General features: G+C 38.6%; 2 protein-coding genes across 2 annotated transcripts; one reads left to right on the top strand and one right to left on the bottom strand.

Moving 5' to 3' along the window:
• Positions 1 to 4,188: 4,188 nt before the first annotated feature.
• LOC129780007 (transmembrane inner ear expressed protein) lies at positions 4,189 to 6,478 on the top strand. Its single transcript, XM_055787842.1, has 3 exons — positions 4,189 to 4,317; positions 5,821 to 6,307; positions 6,366 to 6,478. Exons 2-3 carry the CDS (start codon positions 6,055 to 6,057, stop codon positions 6,476 to 6,478), a joined length of 366 nt encoding a protein of 121 aa, XP_055643817.1. The 5' UTR covers positions 4,189 to 4,317; positions 5,821 to 6,054.
• A 225-nt stretch (positions 6,479 to 6,703) lies between these two features.
• Positions 6,704 to 20,433, bottom strand: LOC129778680 (probable actin-related protein 2/3 complex subunit 2). The gene is made up of 7 exons (XM_055785746.1): positions 19,782 to 20,433; positions 12,486 to 12,579; positions 11,954 to 12,249; positions 11,669 to 11,889; positions 11,516 to 11,607; positions 8,093 to 8,202; positions 6,704 to 8,028 (listed from the first exon to the last, which is right to left on the bottom strand). Exons 1-7 carry the CDS (start codon positions 19,853 to 19,855, stop codon positions 8,001 to 8,003), a joined length of 915 nt encoding a protein of 304 aa, XP_055641721.1. The 5' UTR covers positions 19,856 to 20,433; the 3' UTR covers positions 6,704 to 8,000.
• Positions 20,434 to 21,205: the final 772 nt, after the last annotated feature.

The following is a 21,205-nucleotide window of genomic DNA, read 5'->3' as shown; positions in this document are numbered from 1 at the left end:
TCTAAGACACTGATTTAGACATTATTTTCAATGTTCACCCTCACTAGAAGTTTTTAGAATACTTTCATCTATCATACATACATTTTTTTTGCATGAAAATGCAACAATATGCGTTCTTTGTTACCGCTACCAGATTAAATGATAATAATATAGTTCCACTCTTGGTTTTAAAAATGATATTTACGTAGATATTTTATGATATATATAAAGCCTACATAGATTGTTTTGTACATATTAAACAGTAAGTAAAAGTTTCAAAAATAAACATCGAACAGTTTGGGTATCAAGAAACCATAATACTCTATATCCCTTTATGGTCACGCAAGGTGTCGTCAGTGCACTCTGTAGTCATTATTTGTTGGTTTTTAATGCTTCTTACACATTGACAATTCGATAAAACTTTGTGTTGACCAATTTTTACTGTTTTAGAAACAGGTGAGCGATCTACTCCTATGTTTTATATAGGATAAGCTGTTTCATAGGATTTCTTCATTGATGCTACTGCTCCTGTTGTTATTGTTGCACATGCTTTTGCTAAGTGTACCACTCAGTATGGTGTTATTACCGCTGCCTCCAACAATGAATTCTCGAAAGTATAAAATATAGTATTATCCTGATTCATAGGTCCAATTAGTAATGCTAAAAATGAAATGCATTCTGAATATCATTTTATAATTTGAGTTTCCTGCCACACTATATTCCAAAAATTATCTGCGCTGTTTAGCCCCAATCTTCACACTCAGTTCTTATAGCTTATAGCTTCAATAAAATGATTCGAGCAAACACCATATTTTTTAGTCTGGACACCAAGTATTAGGCAATAACAAAACAAACAACCCATGCTCTACAAACCGTATTTCCCTTCATATTAAAGTTACGATGATACTGGTGTACATATATATACACACCTATACAAATATATATATATATATATATATATATATATATATATATATATATATATATATATATATATATATATATATATATATATATATATATATATATATATATATACATCTTGATCACAACCAATATACACACCTTGGTCACAACCAAATGTAAATATTGATATTTATATCCGCCAAAAATGAAAGAGCTCTACCAGTCTACCTAATAAAACATTCCATTGAAACTCGTGTACTGGAATAGGATATTTTGCTCGTCTCGACAGTGACTGAAGCCGAGACGAGACGAGACGAGACGAATTACTCGACTCGTTTTCTGGAATAGGGCCCTATATTTTCTGTATCAAACATGTGTTCCATGTAACGGAGAAACATATCATTTTAAAGAGATCGAAAAATCTTGAACGAGAATTGTGTCTGAAAATAATTTGATATTATAATGACGACATAGGGGAAGTGGGGGGCATAGTGGTCACCCTAAGGAATATGACCATTTCCAGCACCCACATACCGATTTAATCCCCGTTTCTCGAAGAATATAATAGTTCAACTCATTGTTCTTACGATAGCAAACGGCTTTTACTATAAAAATTCAAAATAGTACACTTTTCATCATTAGAAAAAAAGGTGAAAAATCTAATTTTTTTTTTGCTTGGAGGTAAAGTGGTCACCTAGTGGGGGCAAAGTGGTCAGCCGCCCATATCAAACTAAATGGGATAGATTTATGCGTTTTTTTCGTCCAAATTTGTTCAAATCATATTTGGTATAGTAGGTACATGCATGAAATAAGCTAGGCCTATTCACCTAGAGTCTTAATTTAAATTTTCTCTTGCATACAAAATCGTAGTAAGAAACACATAACGTTCCGTTGATTTTGTTGGAGTTGCATATTTATCCAGGGTCAAAGCCACAAAAGGATCTTTTTCAAGAGCAGAATGTGATGAGGTATATCAGCTTTAGTAAACAGAACATTGTAAGTTGTTATTCACCTATGACCACTTTGCCCCCAAACATGATAATAATTTCTATGCTAATTAATCGCTGAGATTAAACAAAATATCTGTTCACCTCTCCTAGAATATGTGAACAGTCGTCCAAACTGATGAATTGTCCAACATATCAGATTGAATAAACTAAATTTCACGATAAATACCTTAGATACCATGCGCACAGAACTACGGCCGAGTGGCTATCGAGAGAGTAATTTCTGTTTTTATTTGTATTTTTACATGCGACTGCTCTACTGAAGTAAAGGGTGACTCAAAAGTCATTAAATTTTTCAAACATAAGGTGACTATCAATACGGCAATACTACCAAAATATGCGGGTGACCACTTTGCCCCCCATGACCAATTGCCCCCACTACCCCTATGGTAGAAGCAGTGGCGTCGAGTGAAGTTTTTGTACCCGGAGCGGAAGAGTTGGTTTGCACTCCCCTTCCGCCAGAAAAGTAGAAACATTTGCACCCAGGAAAGAGACTGCGTCGCACCCGGGCGGAAAAGTCGATTTGTACCCCAAACCCCCTCGTCAGAAATCATATTTATCCATTTTCTTTATAGAAATTCGGTTCATTCTGCACTCCTAAAACGCGCACCCGGGGCGGTCCGCCCCCTCCGCACCCCCCAGTGTGATCGATGTGCAGCATAACCCGGATGTCGTCTATACGCGACATGCGTAGCGAAAGGGTTAAAGAATACATGCTAGCTTTCAAGTAAATCCACATTTTAATTAGCTAACGAGAAAAGGAGTCACGGTCCAATATTAACTTTTCTTTCGCACTGAGCTGGATATAAGTTGAAAGAAAAAAATGTACCATCGGGATTTCATCAGTTGAATCGCGCGCAATAACATGCGACATTCCAAAATGTTTATCAGCATGTAGGAACTTCCACCTGGCCAGATTGTAACATAAAAATTGCCCAATAAAGCTCAGTAATCAATAATACGTTCAACTCAGAGTCTTTTTTACACCCATACCTCGCTATACGGCATTTCGCTATAACGGCCCTCTTCAATTAAGATACGTTTTCGATTTACGGCCTGAAGTGATTCGCTATAACGGCAAAAAATAGTTTTGCGATGTCGATATACAGCTATCCCATGCCAAATCGATATAGTGGTTTTCAACTGTTTGTTAAATTTGGTAGTCATATGTCGATATGTCCAGTAGTTCAAAAGTTATGATTTTTTGAAAAAAGTCATTTTTGGGAAAAAGGAGGAAAAATTGTGAATTATAACCCACAAACGAAAAAAACGCCTCTCTGGTTTCGACATATGTTATGTGAAAAATCCTCAGCTTTTCAGAAAAAATATAAAAAAAATATAGCGCCCTCCGGCTCGAGACTATGAAAACAATAAAAACGAATACAATCAATAAAAACGAGAACAGAATTTAAATTATCTGCAGGTGTAATATTTTTTCAAAAAAGACTGGTGATTGGCTTTAAATTGATGTGTCGATCATCTAAATCGGTGTAGTAGTTCAAAAGTTATGATTTTTTTTTGGAAAAAATGAGGAAAAAGTTGATTTTTCGGACAACCCTAAAATGGAAATGGTCACCCTACTGAAAAAATAAAAAAAAAGGGACTAATGTTTTGCGATAAAGAACAAAACTACCACTTTTCACGCAAATCTGAGAACCACTATATCGGTTTCGCATGGAATGGCTGTATATATATTTTGTTACATAAAATTGAAGTTGTTTCATTTATGTTTATGGATTATTGTTGGTTTTTGGAGTCTGTTATTATTTTATGTTTTTTTATGTTTTTTAAATTCACATGGAATATAAAGATAAAATGCATTTGAATGATAAACCATGTTACAAATTTAATAAATTTGAAGCCGTTCCGATTGAACTTATATGAATTTGTATTAGAATAATTGATTCGTTATACGGCTTTTCGCTTTGCGGCCAAGTTTCGTGTAGCCAATCTAGGCCGTAAAGCGAGGTATGGGTGCATATGTAAATTTTCCGCATTATAGTTAAAAGCGAAAGCAATGCTCGCTTTCATAAATTTATTAGATTTTTTAAACTAAATATTGAATTGGGGGAAAATAAATGTCGTATATTGTCAATATATGGCAACACTTAAACATATCTTGTGTTGTACTTATCGCATCTGGTCATACTATACGGCTATTTAAAGACGACAATCTGTGCTACAAGTGTCGTGTTGTGATTAACCTTTTCAGTCTCAAGTTATAGCGCGTCAAAGCTGGAGTCCACCAAGCAAGAAATTCGTCATATTTTACGTTTTTACTACCTGCGAGGTAAAACTGCAACGAAGGCGACCGAAAAAATTCATGTACTTTATGGACCCGATACTGTAACGATTCGCACAACACAGCGTTGGTTTGATCGATTTCGTTCTGGTGTAGTGGCTGTCGAAGATACACCCCGTACTGGTAGGCCAAAAACCGATAAAATCGTTGAAATCATCCAAGTACATCGGCATGTGAGCACTCGCTCGATTGGCCATGAACTGGGTATAGACCATAAAACCGTTTGGAACCATTTGCGGAAGATTGGATTCCAAAAAAAAGCTGAATGTATGGGTATGTATAGTGCTCCCTTGGCCGAGTGGTTAGCGTCATAACTAACATGCCGGGTGTTCGGGTTCGATTCCCGTTCTGGTCGGGGGATTTTTTCGTCAAAGAAATTTCCTCCGACTTGCACTGTGATCACGCGTATTCTAGAGCTTGCCACTCAGAATGCATTCAAGGCGTGTTATTTGGCATAGAAATCTCAACTAAGTACTAATAAAAATGACGCAAGTAATACTACGTTGAGACGGCGAAGTTCCTCTAGGAACGTTAGTGCCATTGAAGAAGAAGAAGAAGATGGGTGCCACAGGAGTTGACGCAAAAAAATCTTTTAGACCGAATCAACGCCTGCGATGCACTGCTGAAACGGAACGAACTCGACCCATTTTTGAAGAAGATGGTAACTGGTGATGAAAATTGGATCACGTACGACAACCTAAAGCGAAAAAAGTCGTGGCTGAAGCGCGGTGAGCCGGCCCAAACCATCGCCAAGCTCGGATTGGCGGTCAGGAAGGTTTTGCTGTGTGTTTGGTGGGATTGGAAGGGAATCATCCACTATGAGCTCCTCAACTATGGCCAGACCCGCAACTCGGTTCTCTAGTGAGCAGCTTGACCGTTTGAAGCAGGCGATTGACCAGAAGCGTCCAGAAATAATCACTAGGAATGGTGTTGTTTTCCACCAGGACAACGCTTGGCCTCACACATCTTTGATGACCCGCCAGAAGTTACGGGAGCTCGGATGGGATGTGCTATTGCACCCACCGTATAGTCCGGACCTGGCTCCAAGTTGTTATCATCTCTTCCGGTCCATGCAAAACGCTCTTGGTGATACTAAGTTGGCCTCAAAAGAGGCTTGCGAAAACTGGCTGTCTGAGTTTTTTGCAAATAAGGAGGGGGGGAGTTGTGGGTATAATGAAGTTGCCTTGTAAATGGCAACAAGTTTGCGAACAAAACAGCGCATATTTGACTTAAATTGGATATTTTTAAGTATGTTCAATAAAGCGTCAAATTTCGATAAGAAATACATTTCTTTTTCCCCAACCCAATATATGGAAACAAATTAAAAGCAAATCAACACACAGAGAATATGCTTCTTTAAGCTAGCGATTCAATGTCCGTGTGCAATGAAACACCAATTTGTTCAACATCTTGTTGCTTTCGATATAGCGTGGTTCCAAACAAAAGAATGTGCATAAACCCAGCGGGTGGCACTCCTTATTATCGCGCCCACAGCCAAACTGTGAATAAAACTGTTGCCACCAACGATGCAGATCGTGTAAATATGCTACCACTCCTCGCTGGCACACAGAACGTTTCAACAGGAGTAAGGTTTTCCCTATTATTTTATTTCCGCCGTTACATTAGTTCAGCATAGAATTTCACTACGACTTCGAAGTAAGAGAACCGCTTGGTCGATGGGAAATATTACACCAGAAAGGGAGTCATTACTCTGAACTGAGCATTGAAGCATAGTGAAGAAAGTTAAACGGTGAGCAGATAAGTAATAATTCTACAATTACGATAAGGATCTAAGCCAAGATTTAGACATCGTATATAATTCAGAGATTTGCAAATCAATCGAACGCACGCCACAAAAAAATGAGTCACGACGCCGAGGCTATTTTCGAGCAAGAAACCAGCCTGGGAATGCGGGTTTGGCATCTATTGTTTCTCGTGTGCGGTTCAGTGTTGGGTGTAGTGATTATGTTCTGCTGTTGTGTACGATTCCGGATTCCACGTACCAAACAGGAAATCGAAGCGGATTACCAGAGGAAGAAATTAACCCGAAAATTTCGCGAGCGGTTGGATTGTATGCATAACGCCGAAATTGATGAGATGGATTTACTTAAAGGTTAATAAGAATTCATATTAAATTGCCGTGCTGTGTCTTATGTTTCGTGCCATTCCAGCGCTCGACCGCGTGCGCCAGGAGTGTCTAGCAGAGAAGCAGAAAAACGACGGAAAAGAGGCTAATGAAAACTCCAATAATCAAGCCACCAATGATATTTGCAAGTGTGTCTAAATGTTTACTTCGAAGTCGAATAAATGTAATAATGGATTTCGGAAATAATCTGTATTTTTATAGGAATAAATTACATGGAAAAAAATATTCGGATTGTTCGTGTTATACTTACGCTTCAAGGAACCACGTCATCATTGTGACCTACGAAGTCCAAGCTTCTTGAAACACAACTCTTCACACATTTCACCACCACACTGTCATCCTTTGAAAACAAACAAAACGCCGTTAGTGTCAATATATCTTACACGTTTTCAATTTAATATATATTTCAATAGTTTAATTCATCTTGATCATTAGGTTCGGATTTTTCCACAGCAGTACATACTTGATCGATCGTATTTCAACAAGATGAACTGATTTGTTTTAATTGCATTTTTTTTCTTGTTTATGCGTTTAGTGGCGTTCGAAAAACGCAGGCTCACGAATATTCACCAGATAAATGACGATAAATGTGTTACGTGTTTAGGATTGTTGCTTCCAAGTTTGGGTGGAAAATATACGTTTTCCGAAGCAAATGTGGCGGCGCACGTATTTGCGTTCTGGCTAACTATGGTCTCTAAACGTTATACAACCCCACGATCTCATAAATTTCGTTTAGTCTATCGAAACATTACTACTACGTTAAGGTCGGACAAAAGTTGTATTACACTTTACACGTTTTTTTTTGTTAAACATTGTAACTGACTACTCATAAACAAAATTGGTTTAGTTGTGGTAGTTTGTCCTTCTCTTATCATTACAATCCTACTAAATAGTTCTACACTAGATTGGGGGATGCTCTTTGTTCAGCGTTTACACATTCTTGCTGCTCCCTTTGGGGTCGATATAATCTCTGAATTGTGCGACACATTTCTTAGATTATTAGTTAATGCACGATAACACTAAGGAAAAGGAGGAGCTCTGTTGCCCGTGCGCTTCCTTTGCATCAGTTCTATATCTCGCTTGCCGACGTTCGCTCATTCGTCAGCAATTCTTTCATTCAACGTTCTGAACAGCGACCTCTCACTCTGTTCAGTTAGCCTTTATCCGTTCATCATTCGCTCAGTTGGTTCCTATTAGCTAGTAGTCCACTAGTGGCTGTTCTTTATTCATTCATTCGAAGGTAATTGCAATTTATTCCTTTACTTAAATAAAATATTTGAATTTGTTTAAAAATGGTTTTATTATAATTATTTTATAATAACTGTAAACTTTATTTCTCGTTGGCAGCGGCGATTAAAGAAATTTTTAGTGATGAAGTTCCTAAAGTAGCGTGAATATTTATAACGATTTTTTCATACTTTCGTCTTGAATTGGTTACTCGAATGTTAGTGTTTTAATATACGCGTTTCATGCCTAAACATTGTTCCATTTTTTTTGACTCATTGTTCATTTTTGCACAGTGGAATACTACTACTGTTCGTTCGCTTTTTTGCTTTTTTGTCTGCATGAGGGGTCACTAAATTTTTGCCTGGTTTTTGCTTTATTATTAGTAAATATTTACTTACACATTTAACAACTAGATGTCAGATGAATTCCAAAATCATTCCTTCCTAATGAAAGTTCGCCCACTAGAATAAAAGAGAAGATACTTAAAAACGCTTTATTCAATGGAAAATTAAAAAAAAAACTTACGTTATGGTCTTCTTTTCGGTGTTTTTCGGCTCAGGGCGAGCACGGTTGAGCACTTTCAGGAATTCCGACGTCTTTGCCCTCATTCGCGAGTGGATGTACGCTTTAGAACACTGCAATAAATGAAAAGTATGACTTTCGGCAAGCATCATATGTTCACTTTTAGTTTGATTGGTAAAGAAAATTTATAATTTGACATCATATCAAGATTCAGATAAGAAGCCTTTGCAATTTTTCAGTGTTGATCATTTCGTATGCAACTTTGTCAAATCTTAATCCAAACAAAGAGGCGAATGAACTGCAAAGTTTAAAGCCTCTTAAAAACAAAGAAAGAAGAAGAAGAATCCAAACAATCCATCGAACGGGTTTGACGTTTTTCGTGTAGTATTAACGTTAAAAAAATGCCTAGTGGGCCATTTGCCAGTTCTATCACTTCATGAAACTCGAGTTTCGGGTTTCAACTGCTATTGAGTTTCTTCGTTTCTAAACTGAATAGTCATTCCCCGATTATCAGCTTTGAAAGCTCAGAAATTTAGTGCCATGCACCGCACAATCGTCAATCCGTCATCCCTAAATTTATCCTCTCCAAAACTGGTATAGTCGTTAATTTTTCTGACCGTAGAGAGCACCATGTTGTTCCGTTGCTAGCATTATTGTTTCAGTGCTAACTCTGCTGAAGTTCCACTGGTATGTTCAAAATCTGTTGATATAGTCAAAAGTTCCTCGAATGGTTTCCAGCCAAATCAATGTTGAAAGGGTCAAGGAAGGATATGTCTTTCGTCGCAGGATACATCAACGCTCCAAAAGGTTTAGAATCAGTGCTTTCAACATTCCTCTACATCCCAAACGAAATTGCAAGATTTGCCTGTTGTAAAATTTTGGCGAGTTTTTTTATTTTTGTGCGAGAAATATGCTATCCGAAGCTACCCATATTAAAAAGATTTTCTTCTCCATTTTGAAAGTCTAGTTGCAACTCGTGTAATTTTTTTTCGCGATTGCATAAGTAAGTGAGTGCCTGGCTAGTCCTCTTGATGTGAGTACGGTACAGTACGTGCATCCTGGGTAGCAGGAGTCGGCAAAGGCATATCCAACTGAGGATCTCACTTCTGACATTCTTCCGAAGGTGACGAATCAGCCAAAATGTTGAGTCACTATAATACATAAAAAAAGAAGTACTGTCTCCACCTTTCGCTCACTTCATCATCGTTTGTCAGGATACTCTCATCCTTATTTCGTCACATTTCTGCTCGTGGCACCGAACCTTTTCGGAATGCATTGAGTTCCCGATAGATCTTTCGCGTCTCATGAGAGCGGTGCTGTTGTTCTGATTCTTCACACTCTTCCTCTTCCTGGCGGCGCTTCTTTTTCAGGAAAAATTGGGTTTGCTGGCGCCGCTTCTATTTCTATAGTTCCATGTTCTGACGAGTAGCTTGACGCAGCATTGACTTCAGCGCAGCATTTTTCTCTTGTAACTTTTAACATTTGCTAACATTCATCATCGAACCACTCATCCTGTCGTCTTCGTTCCACGTGTCCTAGAATGTTCTCCGCTACGCTTATGACGGATTTCATGCCAACTCGACTGGCCGTTGGCAGCACCATCTCAGATAGTAACAATTAGACTACTTTTTGGAAAAAGCCAACTTTTTTTTCTTAAATGTTTACTAAATTTTATAACTTAAAAACTATGATGCCTACAAAATTCATGTCATGTCATGTTTTTTTCCAAAATTTTTTTGGTTATTTTTTGTGAAAATTTCAACAATTTCCTACATTTCATCTTATGACAAGAAATTTTGTAAGTATCATATCAAGTCGATCTGAGATCCTGTTTGGTTTGGTAATCTCCAGGCGTATTGATGGAGAAATTTGTACGGTCATTTTCATAGGTGTGGCGAAACCATAAGCCATTTATTAACTGGTTTGTACTGTACATACCAATTACAACTTTGAACTTCTTCTCTTCACCTATCTGAACATTGAAATCTCCGTCGATGATCTTCATGTCATGTGTTGGGCAGCGTTCGTATTCGCGTTCCAGCTGCGCGTCGAATTCGTCTTTGTTATCATCGTGGCTTGTAAGGTGAGGATTGTGTACGTTAATGATGCTGATGTTGAAGAATCGGCCCTCAATCTGTATATTCGTGGATTGATCTATCACCATCCAATCACATGCTTCTTCATATTGCCCACCACAATGAAAGCTGTACCCAGCTCGTTTGTGTTGCCGCGAAATGTACGTACTGCCAGGAATAAATGACCTTTGGGTTAAAGTATCTTCAAAAACAAAAACCGAACCGAACCGTACTGTAGATCCTCTCCAACACACTTCCTGCAGCGCTACGATGTCAATCTAGCGGTTCTTCAATAGCTTGGAAAGCACACGAATACCTCCGATGAAATTGAGAGATCGACAATTCCACGTGCCGCGTTTCCAACCGTTAGTTCGTTTACGTCACCTGGGTCTATGTCGATTAGTACGGTTCAAATCTTCTTAAGTATCGTTCGTTGTTTTGTGTTTGCGGTGCAGCTTGCAAGGTCTGCGACCAACCCCACTGTCTCGCAGGAGGATCATCATGATACTGCAATTTTACGTCCCGAGCAACACCAGGACTTTGCAGACTCTTAAAGCGGCGTAAATTCGCTTAGGAGAGCTGTTTTTGTGGCTTTACTTCCAGATTGGCGATGCCCGTTGCTCGTCCCACCACACCCTAGAAAGTTCCCCAGAAAACATCTTTGAGGACAGAGTTTTTGACCCGAACGGAATCAACACGAACCTCCCATCATGGTAAACACCACGCTTAAATCATATGCGGCTCTCAATATATGCCCTAAGGTGAAGATTTAGTCAGTAGTAAATCGATCTTAGTTGAAACCGGCCTAATAATTTATCACGAATTTGTTCGTTGGAAGCGATAGACTACAGAAGATAATTTAGCACATCTTCATCATTCAAGCACCAACATAAATATTTTTATCGTAATCATGGTCCCCTAGCTTTAACTCGTTTTATGCCAAAATTGAACAGCAACTTTGATAATTTTTCATGGTATTGGAAAGCAATCATATGGTAAGGTTTGACATCAAATGCTAGCTTAGTCTCTTAGCTACCACTTGCTATCAATTTCATTCAATTTTGTATAACTTTATTGGGCAATAAATTTGGTTTAAAGCAACTATGTGCGGAAAGTATTAGGTGTACCGTTAAGTTTCTTCGGAAGCATGGAAGTTGAGTACAAATGTCGTTTTTGGACAAAATAAAAAGTAGTCTGATGTCACGCCAACGCGATATACGGGAAATTCAGTTGAGCGACTATATTCAAATTCTGAGAAACTCAACCTTGACCGTAAAACAGTTCGATTTCTGACTTGTTCTAATTACATCAATATATCTTATTCACTACCAATAAGTACTAAGAATCTTACCTTAATATGATAATGCAAATAATCACGGAACATGTGAATTAAATTAATTGTATTATCACGCGTTTCTTTAGAGGTGTGCCTCGGAAAGAGTACTGTAAAGATTTTAAAAATTAGGACATAAACTCGCTTCATCATAGGCTGATCCAAACATACCAAACGTAACGTATCCTATGTTTTCCCCGACCCTAGCACCAGTGTTCGCCAGTTCCATCGGAGGTTCCCTGTGGGAGAACAGTACTTGTGGTGCCGTGTGTGATGCTCTTCTACCTTCACGTAACTCTTGCATAAACACTTTGCCTAACACCACATCGTCCTCGTCTCGGAATATCGTACTGAACACTACCGTCACTCGGTCAGATTTCGCTTCGACGTACCTGCAAAAATAATTCCTCTGGTTAGAAACTATCCCCAACTTATCCCCACTCTTATTTGGCATACATCGTCTCATCGTTCCTGTAATTGATCACCGCCCGCTTCTGTCCCTCTCCTTCACCTTCGCCTTGTGATTGGAAGTCAAAATATTTCTCGAACACCGAAGCGAAACAGTTTCGTTTTAGGAGCCCTATCTTCCGCACTGTCTCCTCCCAGTTTTCGGGAATATGCTCCAGATCGACCAGTACCGAAACGTTGTAGCCATCCTCCGGAGTGATGAGCAGATCTCCGTATTCCCGCTTCAGTAGTTCGTCTGCGCCGTGTTCTTGCAGCTGTTTGTAGAATTTCAAAGATATACTAATCTGTGAAGAAAAAAATATATTCACATAACTTTGTTTGCTGATGAGACATTTAAATAATAATATTCCAATCCAAGCGTCATGCCATTGACCTGTCTGGTAATCTTGCCACAGTTATCGGAATAAATTAGATAATGATCACGATGCAAACACTTTCGCTTGCGCTGTAGGATGGGGCGGACGGACCGCCCAGCAATGCCATGATTGACTAATACCACCGTTGGGAACGCGATACTCACCCTCACTTTAGTTTTGTCTCCGTTGATGTTGGAAATGTGGAACAGCACGCCATCGAAATCGGCCACAGTAACGTCGATTGATTCAGCTTTGTTGCTGAAAACACAGGTAACGTAGAAAGAAAAATACAGTATGTTAAACACATGTCTTCTTCTAGTATATAATGCAAATAAATGTTCAAATTATGATTAGACGTTGCGGATATGTATTGGGGACATCAACGTGATTCATCGTCGTAAATAAGTGTGAGGTAAACAAAGGGCGATACACACGGGCATCGCGAAACTCGTAAACCACATGGGATCGACAATATTGAGGAAAAGTTGTAGGATTGGATTGGAATGATGTCATGAGATCAGTATTTATAAAAAATCAATTTTACCTGCCACATTATTTCTTTTTCTTTGGAAGTAAAGCTTTTGCTTTTCGTATTTTTTAAAAGTAATTTATTGTCGATACATCTTCTGCATCTTCCAATGCATAAATATAAATCTCTGATTAAATTTAATTTTGAGCACAGATCTGAATGTATTTAAAGAACATCATTAAACGGGTCCACGTGGACTTTGTTTGTACCCCCAACCCCTCTCACCGTAGACATGCGCGGACAGAATTCTTCAAATATTGCTGTTAAAATTATGTATATCCCATCTTGATGCGTTGATTTTTCACGAAGTTGAAGCATTTCAAAAATCACTCCAAAATTTCTACTTCGCACATTACTTTTCTCTATTTTTTGTCGAATGTGCAATGCAAACGAAAAGTACCGTGCGGAGGATTCGGTTGTTTTTTACCTCTATTATAGTGACTTTCAACACATCTTTTTTTACTTCCATTTTTGGAAGAATGTCGGGAGTGAGAATTGAACTCGTGATCTCTGCGTGAGAGGTATGGATGTTACCACTACGCCAGATCGCCTCCACGCAGTTGTGTGAAGGTTATCGTTCATTTTGCGTCGACAAACATCCAAACCAGGCGCTGAAGCAGAACTTGTTGGTCTGAAAAAAACACCAAGATCCTAATGAGGTCTCAAGGATGCTTACTAATGGACAACGAAATGTATGTAAAGATGTTTTTGGGCAGCTTCTCGGGTAAAAGCTCTAGAAGAACACGGTTCGTAGGAGATGTCCCAGTGAGTTCAAATTTTTATTTCTATAGATAAATTTACTTCACAACTCCTGATCTGGTAAGAAATACGCAGTTTCGAAAAAACGAAGTTTTAGTTGCAAAACAGACTACGAGCTCTAAACTTTATACGGAAGATTGCCCCAAAACATGTGTGCTACCGTTCACAAAAGAATCCTGTAAAGTTTTGGTCTGTTTTGGCTAATTGCCATTATAGCAGAGACACATTTCAACGGGGTGACAATCGTGACAATGGGGTCGATACCGTCGACAGAGCTACACAATTGCATCCAATTTCGCTCAATCCAAAATATTGGGTAAAATTGCAACAAGGCGAAGAGTCGGTGGAATAAAACGACCGATCAGTTTTAACTAACGACTCCGTGAATTTCTTCTGTCAATGCTATTCAGCAATAGAGGTGATTTCAGACATACAGATGCAAACTAAAGTTAGCTATATCCAAGACACAGACACAGTCAGCTATTATCCAGACATAGAAGGCTTATCTATACATAATTTAGAATAAAGCTGGGCACGATCTTTACAGGGCTTTGATTAATTATTCTTTCTACGTAATAACGAGAACAACCTAAAATTCGAATATTCTATTTCTATTGCATCGTAGGTCATCTTTCGAAAGATATCAGAGTGTCTTAAGCGATTTTTCGTAGATTCCTACATCTATTTCTCTCTTGGTGTTTCCCCTACACAGTGTCATGGATAAGATTACTGAAACTAATGTAGTAAAAAAGTAGTAAAACACCGATTATCCGCGGTGGAGATTATTCGCGACAGCGAGCCCTATAGTGAATCTATAGACCTTCATGGATTTTGCCAGTGAGAGGTAGGATCATGCTCTTTTATTTTGGTCATGGCCTTCACATTATCTGACCACTGGAGCATACGACCTTTTATATAATAAACTATATTATTTGTGTTGATAAACCAGAGCGTCTATGCTGAAATATATTTTTTCCTTGTTTGCACTCCATTTCTATTCCATTATTGCGTAATCCGCGATTTTCGTTATTCGCGGGGATCTTGACCGACTATTCCGCGGATTCGCTATTGTACTCCTAAAATAAATTCAATAAAGGATTTTAGACAGTAACTAATTTAACTATAGGACTGGCTGTGGATGTTTTCGACCAAATCATATACGATATATGGTCGGGGTTCTGCCAAAACGAACCAAGGGTCAAAACAAACTGGATGTCAAACATAATACTCCCTTTCATGCTGTAAGCACACATCTTCTGATTCTTGCTTACTGATCTTCTGAATTTCTGATTCGGAGCTTTTAGGAAAATAAAAAAATCAAAATTATGTAGTTGCTAGACAGGCAAAACATCATTCTCTTTGCAGCCAGCGAACCAAGTACTAATCGCTCTGGCTGCAAAGATAATCGTAATCGTAGGGAGCGATGCCTGGTGAATACGGTGAGTGGGGTAAGATTTCCCATTTGATTTTCTACAGGTAGTTTTTGACACCAATTGCAACATGAGGCCGAGCGTTGTCATGTTGCCGTGTTATTGTCTTGTCGTGTCTATCGTCGTTTTGGGACCCCTTGTACTTCAGGGCTCGACTTAAACGCATCAATTGTTGTCGGTAATAATTTCCTATGAGTTTCATTTCGTATGAGTAGGTAGCTCATAATAAATGACTCCGAGCTTATCCCACCAGATATACAGCATAAGCTTGAAACCATTAATATTCGATTTTGCGGTTGATGTTGATTAGCTTTTTTACGCTTAGGATTTTCCTACCTTTCCTACCTACCTACCCTATCCTCGAGGTACCGTACTTTCGAGGTCAAAATTACCATTCTTGAATCGGTGAAACCAAGCTCTGCATGTTGGTTTCGACAGAGCATGCTTGCCGTTACTTTCCACAAGAATCCGATGTGTCACAGCTGCTTTCTTCTTTTGTTTGCAGTAATGCAAATGAATTCCCCGCGAAAACGGATTTCGATACGCAATACGCACTGATACTTGAAGCCTCAACACTTATCTTTACCATAAAGTTGAGTTCAATATTGTCCAATGTGTATGTTTGAAATGAAAAACCTATCGAGTCAAACGATTGGAACTTATTTGTACACCCAATAATAAAAACGACGCAAGTAAAACATACTACGATCTCTAGCAATCTCTCAACAAATCAGTGAAGGAACCAACCCTATATGTGGTAAATCTATCTCGAGGAAAAAAGTGCTTAGTTTCATCTGTAACGAGTATCCCAAAAGACGATATTCCCGCAAGGATCATCTTGGTTTAACTATAAAATAATAGCGGGGTATAACCCATACCGGATGCCCCATTAGTAACAAGTGAAGATCGCATGGGAGAGTCGACCCAACCGACGCCTCACTCGTCACCTCAGGTCACATATAGCACACCATCCCTAGCGAAATGTTGCCAAGGATGTTCTGATTTGCAAGATTAATTCGAGAGATAATGCTCACAAGGTGATGGTGGTGTTTGAATGTATACTATACATTGAGTTTTGGATGATTATTGTTCCTCAATGTGCTTACATACATCGTCAGCGAGTGAGATTGTTGTGATTTCAGTAGTATGCCTTCAAAGCAGAATCTTGTGTACCATCAAATCAACTGAGATGGAATGCAATTATCAAGGTAAGCAGTGAATATTCATCAAGGGCTTAACACCTACTCAAGCACTGGCTGTTTTTGTAGAATTGGATCTGACGGTCCGGAAATATATTGCGCTTCGAGAGGTGATTAACGATTTACATAGAGATTGCTTTCCAAGTAAACAAGCAAAGAATTCGCGATGACAGTAATACAGTGTCGACAACTGGTGGCGACTTTCAATTAGGGGCCATAATTTGGGTTCCAAACTCGTTAGTGCAATCTCTATCAGATTAGAAGACACGAGGCCTGTTTTAAAATGTTAAAATTTGAGTGAAAATTTTCACGTCATGTTATTGAATTACGTAAATACGTATTTCTGACATTTATTTAACCATTTGTCTATACATTTCCTACATTGTTACTGGATCTTTCCATTATAATATAAAGTTGTCTTCAAAAACAATTTTCGTGAGATTTTTTCACCACCTCATAAAACAGTTTTGAATTCAAATAGAATACTATTTTGATGAAAAAAAAAAATTTTCATTCATAATTTTACTTTTACAAGTGTGTTTATTTCGACTGAAAATCATTCTTTGACATTCCCCTAAACTAGGAAACGAAGCTCAATGCCGTCAACGCGGATAGAATCATTCCGAAAAAGATTTCGGTTTCGGAGACATCAGCAATGGTGGCGCTGCGTTTGTTTTCTGAAGACTGGCTGGACGAAACGGATAAATATAACGAGAACGCTTGTAAGAAAAATAAAACGATATTGTTATTTACGAGCAAAATACATGCATTTTGATTTATTTTGATTATGTATACTCAATTTTGGGTTGAAAATAAAATTTGATTTTTTAAAGGCAAAGCTATATATTTTCTATATAAAAAAATATATGAAAAATTGAAAATATGAAAAATTGAACATATTCTGTGCGCATCAAGTTATTACATATATTATAGTCGTCCGATAAACGTATTTTAACATACGGTTTGCTACTTTTAAAGAAGCACCTTATCTTTCTCCACCAAATTTCAAAAATATAAATCCTATACGAATAAAAAAATCTATCCAATCCAACGATATCAATGAATAGCTGTCTATTGATGTTGGGTTCCAGCTAATATTCTATGTTGTTTTTAAAACCGCTGAACGAAAGAGCGAAAGAACGGTTGAAAAAAACTAACGCTTAGATGAACGGTTAGTGACTGAACAGTTCATCAAAATGAACTGTTTTGCCCATCTCTAGTTTCAACGTCTACGAGAAAACCCTTCTGGAAACTTCAGGTTCGGCCGTCGATTCTGCATTGCTGGATCAATTCTTTTGAATGGCTTTTGCATATAGCTTACAGGTTTGTCTTATTCATCTCAAAATTTGAGAAGAAATTTATGTTTTTTTTTTTATTTTTAGGCTTCCACTCGAAACGTAGCAAGTTCGAGGCTAACAAGAAAGGTTACGAGGAATGCAAGAAACGTATTCAAAGTCAATGTAAGCCTTAAATGGGCTTAGTAGTTGACATGCCGAAACCTAGATACGGTACGACCAACGACAGACGCACCGCCCGCAGATATTTTTCCGTTCCTTCGACGAGTGCTGCAATCACTGGAATAGATGTAAATCTCATTATAAAATTGTGTACCGTTTTTAGAAATATAAACAGCGCCAAACATTTTGATATTGCAAAATATCAATCAATGTTGCTGGAAACAAGGCAACTCTATTTAGCTATTTATAGTTGATACGACATGCCTTTAACCGTTTTAATACGGCAGTGTGCTCCGCCGGAGTGCTACCGCTGGGTTAAGGGTTAAGCGTATACAAGCTTTTGTTCACAGCGCCAACATTGTTTCAATCCTCGATCTACCCAGAAGCCTTGGAAGCTACCCAGGTAAACATGTAAACTGAGCTCTCTCTAAAACCAACTAACAAAATAATGAACCAATTTAACATTCTGCGTAACGAAAGCAAAATAAAACTATCAAACGACAAAGCAAATCGTCGAAAATAATTGCATTGAATCTCCTTTCCTAGACATTCCGCCTAAAGGCAACCGAATAACATGAATGGATCTTTCCGGTTTCCCTTTTGGTGCACTCCATTCACACCAGTTGCCTTGTGTGTTGACACACACAGCCAACGCTTCCGCTATCGGTTATAATTGTGCTGGTTACCATGCCTTTCGTCCGGTTGAAAGTTTGTGCCCTCTGTGGAGAGCGATACTAAATTTAATTATGCGAACCAGATAAGTAACAAGTGCTTCTTCTTCTTCTTCGTTTGTCACTGGTTTTTTATGACTCTCGCTTGACGGGTGGTCATTTTTTTTTGATTCGTTGAATTCGATCAATTGCGAAAAACATTCGTTTTTACAAGTCCACACCCAATTTTTGACATTCATTGTTATTGCACCTAGCTCACCTTATCAGTAAGTGGTCTCGTTTTTTTTCGTTTAGATAAACTGATAAAGGTTTACAGAAAAAGTATTACCAACGTTGGACGACAAATGATTCAAAAAACTGAATAAACTGCCGGCCACGGCAATCAATTCTCCAACGTGGCGTGTGAGAGTGATGTTCGACGAACGTTTTCTAAATAATAAATACAATTATGGACAAGCATACCGCAATGCTTCTTTTCGCATTTAGGTCGACTATTCTAGTGTCCATTTTAGGGCTATTGCATTGCTTTACGTGATGCGATGGGCACATATATTTATATCCAGTGCAAACAACATTCTTCTTCGCACTTCTCTCGACTCGTCTGGCAGACTGTGGAATTGTAGAATCGAAGAAAAAGACGATATACGATATGATAAGCGTGCCTAACTGGTTACATATTTTATCAAAGCTGTCTCTGCAGCTGTGAACCAGGGTGACTTGTACCCAATGCGGTGACTAATGTTCATGTTTACGTGATTCGCCAAACGATTGAAACTTATGTCATTAAGAAGTGCAATAATAGCGCTATGTATTTCAAGAGTGATTTGTGGACAATATTCCAATACCAAGGGCTTCTATTGATGACAACCTGCAGATAACAATCAGTTCAATTGATGATATGTATTCAGATGAAGCAATCAGTAAATACTAGACATATTCTGAAATATATTATTTACTTTCAAAAAATATTCACGCTATAAAGTGATTGATTTAGATCTCTGGGTAACAAATATTTCGAAATTTTCTCAATACGCAATCCTTAATTTCAAGACTATCTTGTATCCTAACGACAGATTTATTTCTGACGAGAATTAAAGAACAAATGTTTGTAGATATGGTAATAATTATAATCCAATTTGTAAATGAGCAACAAACAATATGATTGCGTTATTCATCATTCTCAAGCAAATACAGTCTGAGCAGCAGTTCTGACAACTCTGTCCAACTTCATGCGGATGATGTGTCGTCTCGGACTGCTGCATCAAGCGGTATACAACACATTCACGCTCCCCTTCGATGCTGTTTATCTTTCCTTTCCCAAGGCGTATTGCTTCGACTTAATCATCATTGCCACCTAGCGCTACATGCGCTTCTGATGGTTTCGGGAGTAAGGAGATTCCGGAAGCATTACTCACCCAGCAATAGCATTCTTGTACTTGACGGTTAACGTTTCCTCCACAATCCGGTTGTTGATCTCGAGCAAAATCATCTTGGCTTAGCGCTGCACATCCAGATTCTGCTAGCGGTGTTAAACACGGAACCGATGGTGCCGATGAGGTAATCCAACTAATAATATGCTTTCGGATGTTATTCCCTGAGACACAGTCACTCCAGGTCTAGTTGAAAAAATCGGCCAAACACATAAAACAACAGACCACACAACCCTCTGCTCCACCAAGACACTAGTTTGTCCTCTCTCTCTAGCACACTATCTCCCTAATTGCTGGAGCTCTTCTTAATTTCCGGGGGCGGCTTGTCGTGCAGAAAAAACACCAGCTAAAGTTCCCTTCCAAGGGTACACAGTCCGAAAATGCTGTCCTCAACCTTTTCACTAAGCTGGAGAAAGCCTCTTTGCCATGCAAATTGTAATTCACACTATAGGATCGCGAGTTTGTCCACTAAATTGGCTAAAATCGGGCAGCGATTGACACACTTTTTACTCCTAGCGAAGTGATTGTTCTTTTTTCTCCTTTCTCAGCAAATACTAGCAGTGATAGAGTCCATTCGGGCAGCCCCAGCCGCGGCGATGATGACTGTTCGTCGTAAGCGTTTTGACGGAACGAAAATGAGTGCACTAACCGAGAAGAGAGAGCGGTGCATGTGTGTTGGTTCTCGCGGCACATGAGAGGACCAACGTTTTGACCAAGGCACTAGAAGTATATCCTAAGGTGGGCCAACTTGCTAAAACAACCAGGGGTACGACTAAAACGTCAAATCCCTCATATTGCCAGTGTACCCAATATTGCTGCGGTTTACTGACATTTTGGTTCAATCAATTACTGTTGTTTACAACTCGGTCCGGTTATATAGTCGAATAGTGGCTAACTTTAAACTCCATGTTAAATGTGAACACCTCCATGTGAAACCGAAATATGAAAATCGCTCATGCAGTTAGAATAAAGCAGCGCATTTTTCGATTTCAATCCTCGTAAATGATATGTTGATAAACAAATGACGCCATATTGATTTTGATTTTGGGTAGCCTATATTCAATTGATGTCTAACCCCTGAAAACAACTCTTCAGCCATCTTGGAAGTCTACTGTGTTTTGTTTGTAAACAAAACACAATACGCTAGTGCCGAAGCTCGCTCGTGATCAGTCTGTCTGTTTCCAGGGGTATGACTAAAACGTCAAATCCCTTATATTGCCAGTGTACCCAATATTGCTGCGGTTCACTGACATTTTGGTTCTGTCAATTACTGTTGTTTACAACTCGGTTCGGTTATATAGTCGAATAGTGGCTAACTTTAAACTCCATGTTAAATGTGAACACCTCCATGTGAAATATCGCTCATGCAGTTAGAAATAAAGTATACTATCTCCGTGATTTCAACGATT

The sequence above is a fragment of the Toxorhynchites rutilus genome, chromosome 3, assembly GCF_029784135.1.
Source record: "Toxorhynchites rutilus septentrionalis strain SRP chromosome 3, ASM2978413v1, whole genome shotgun sequence".
In the NCBI taxonomy this organism is placed as follows: Eukaryota; Metazoa; Arthropoda; class Insecta; order Diptera; family Culicidae; genus Toxorhynchites; species Toxorhynchites rutilus.
The sequence above is the reverse complement of the archived record's forward strand: the minus strand, read 5'-3'. Positions and strand labels throughout refer to the sequence as shown.

What these genes read in the sequence shown, in the direction of transcription:
- LOC129778680 (XM_055785746.1), bottom strand. Translation starts at nt 19,855, where the DNA reads ATGATTTTGCTCGAGATCAACAACCGGATTGTGGAGGAAACGTTAACC. An exon ending in TACAAGAATGCTATTGCTGG is followed by an intron (nt 12,580 to 19,781) that starts GTGAGTAATGCT and finishes CTGTGTTTTCAG; the next exon opens with CAACAAAGCTGAATCAATCG. An exon ending in TACAGGAACGATGAGACGAT is followed by an intron (nt 11,890 to 11,953) that starts GTATGCCAAATA and finishes TTATTTTTGCAG; the next exon opens with GTACGTCGAAGCGAAATCTG.
- LOC129780007 (XM_055787842.1), top strand. Translation starts at nt 6,055, where the DNA reads ATGAGTCACGACGCCGAGGCTATTTTCGAGCAAGAAACCAGCCTGGGA. An exon ending in TGAGATGGATTTACTTAAAG is followed by an intron (nt 6,308 to 6,365) that starts GTTAATAAGAAT and finishes GTGCCATTCCAG; the next exon opens with CGCTCGACCGCGTGCGCCAG.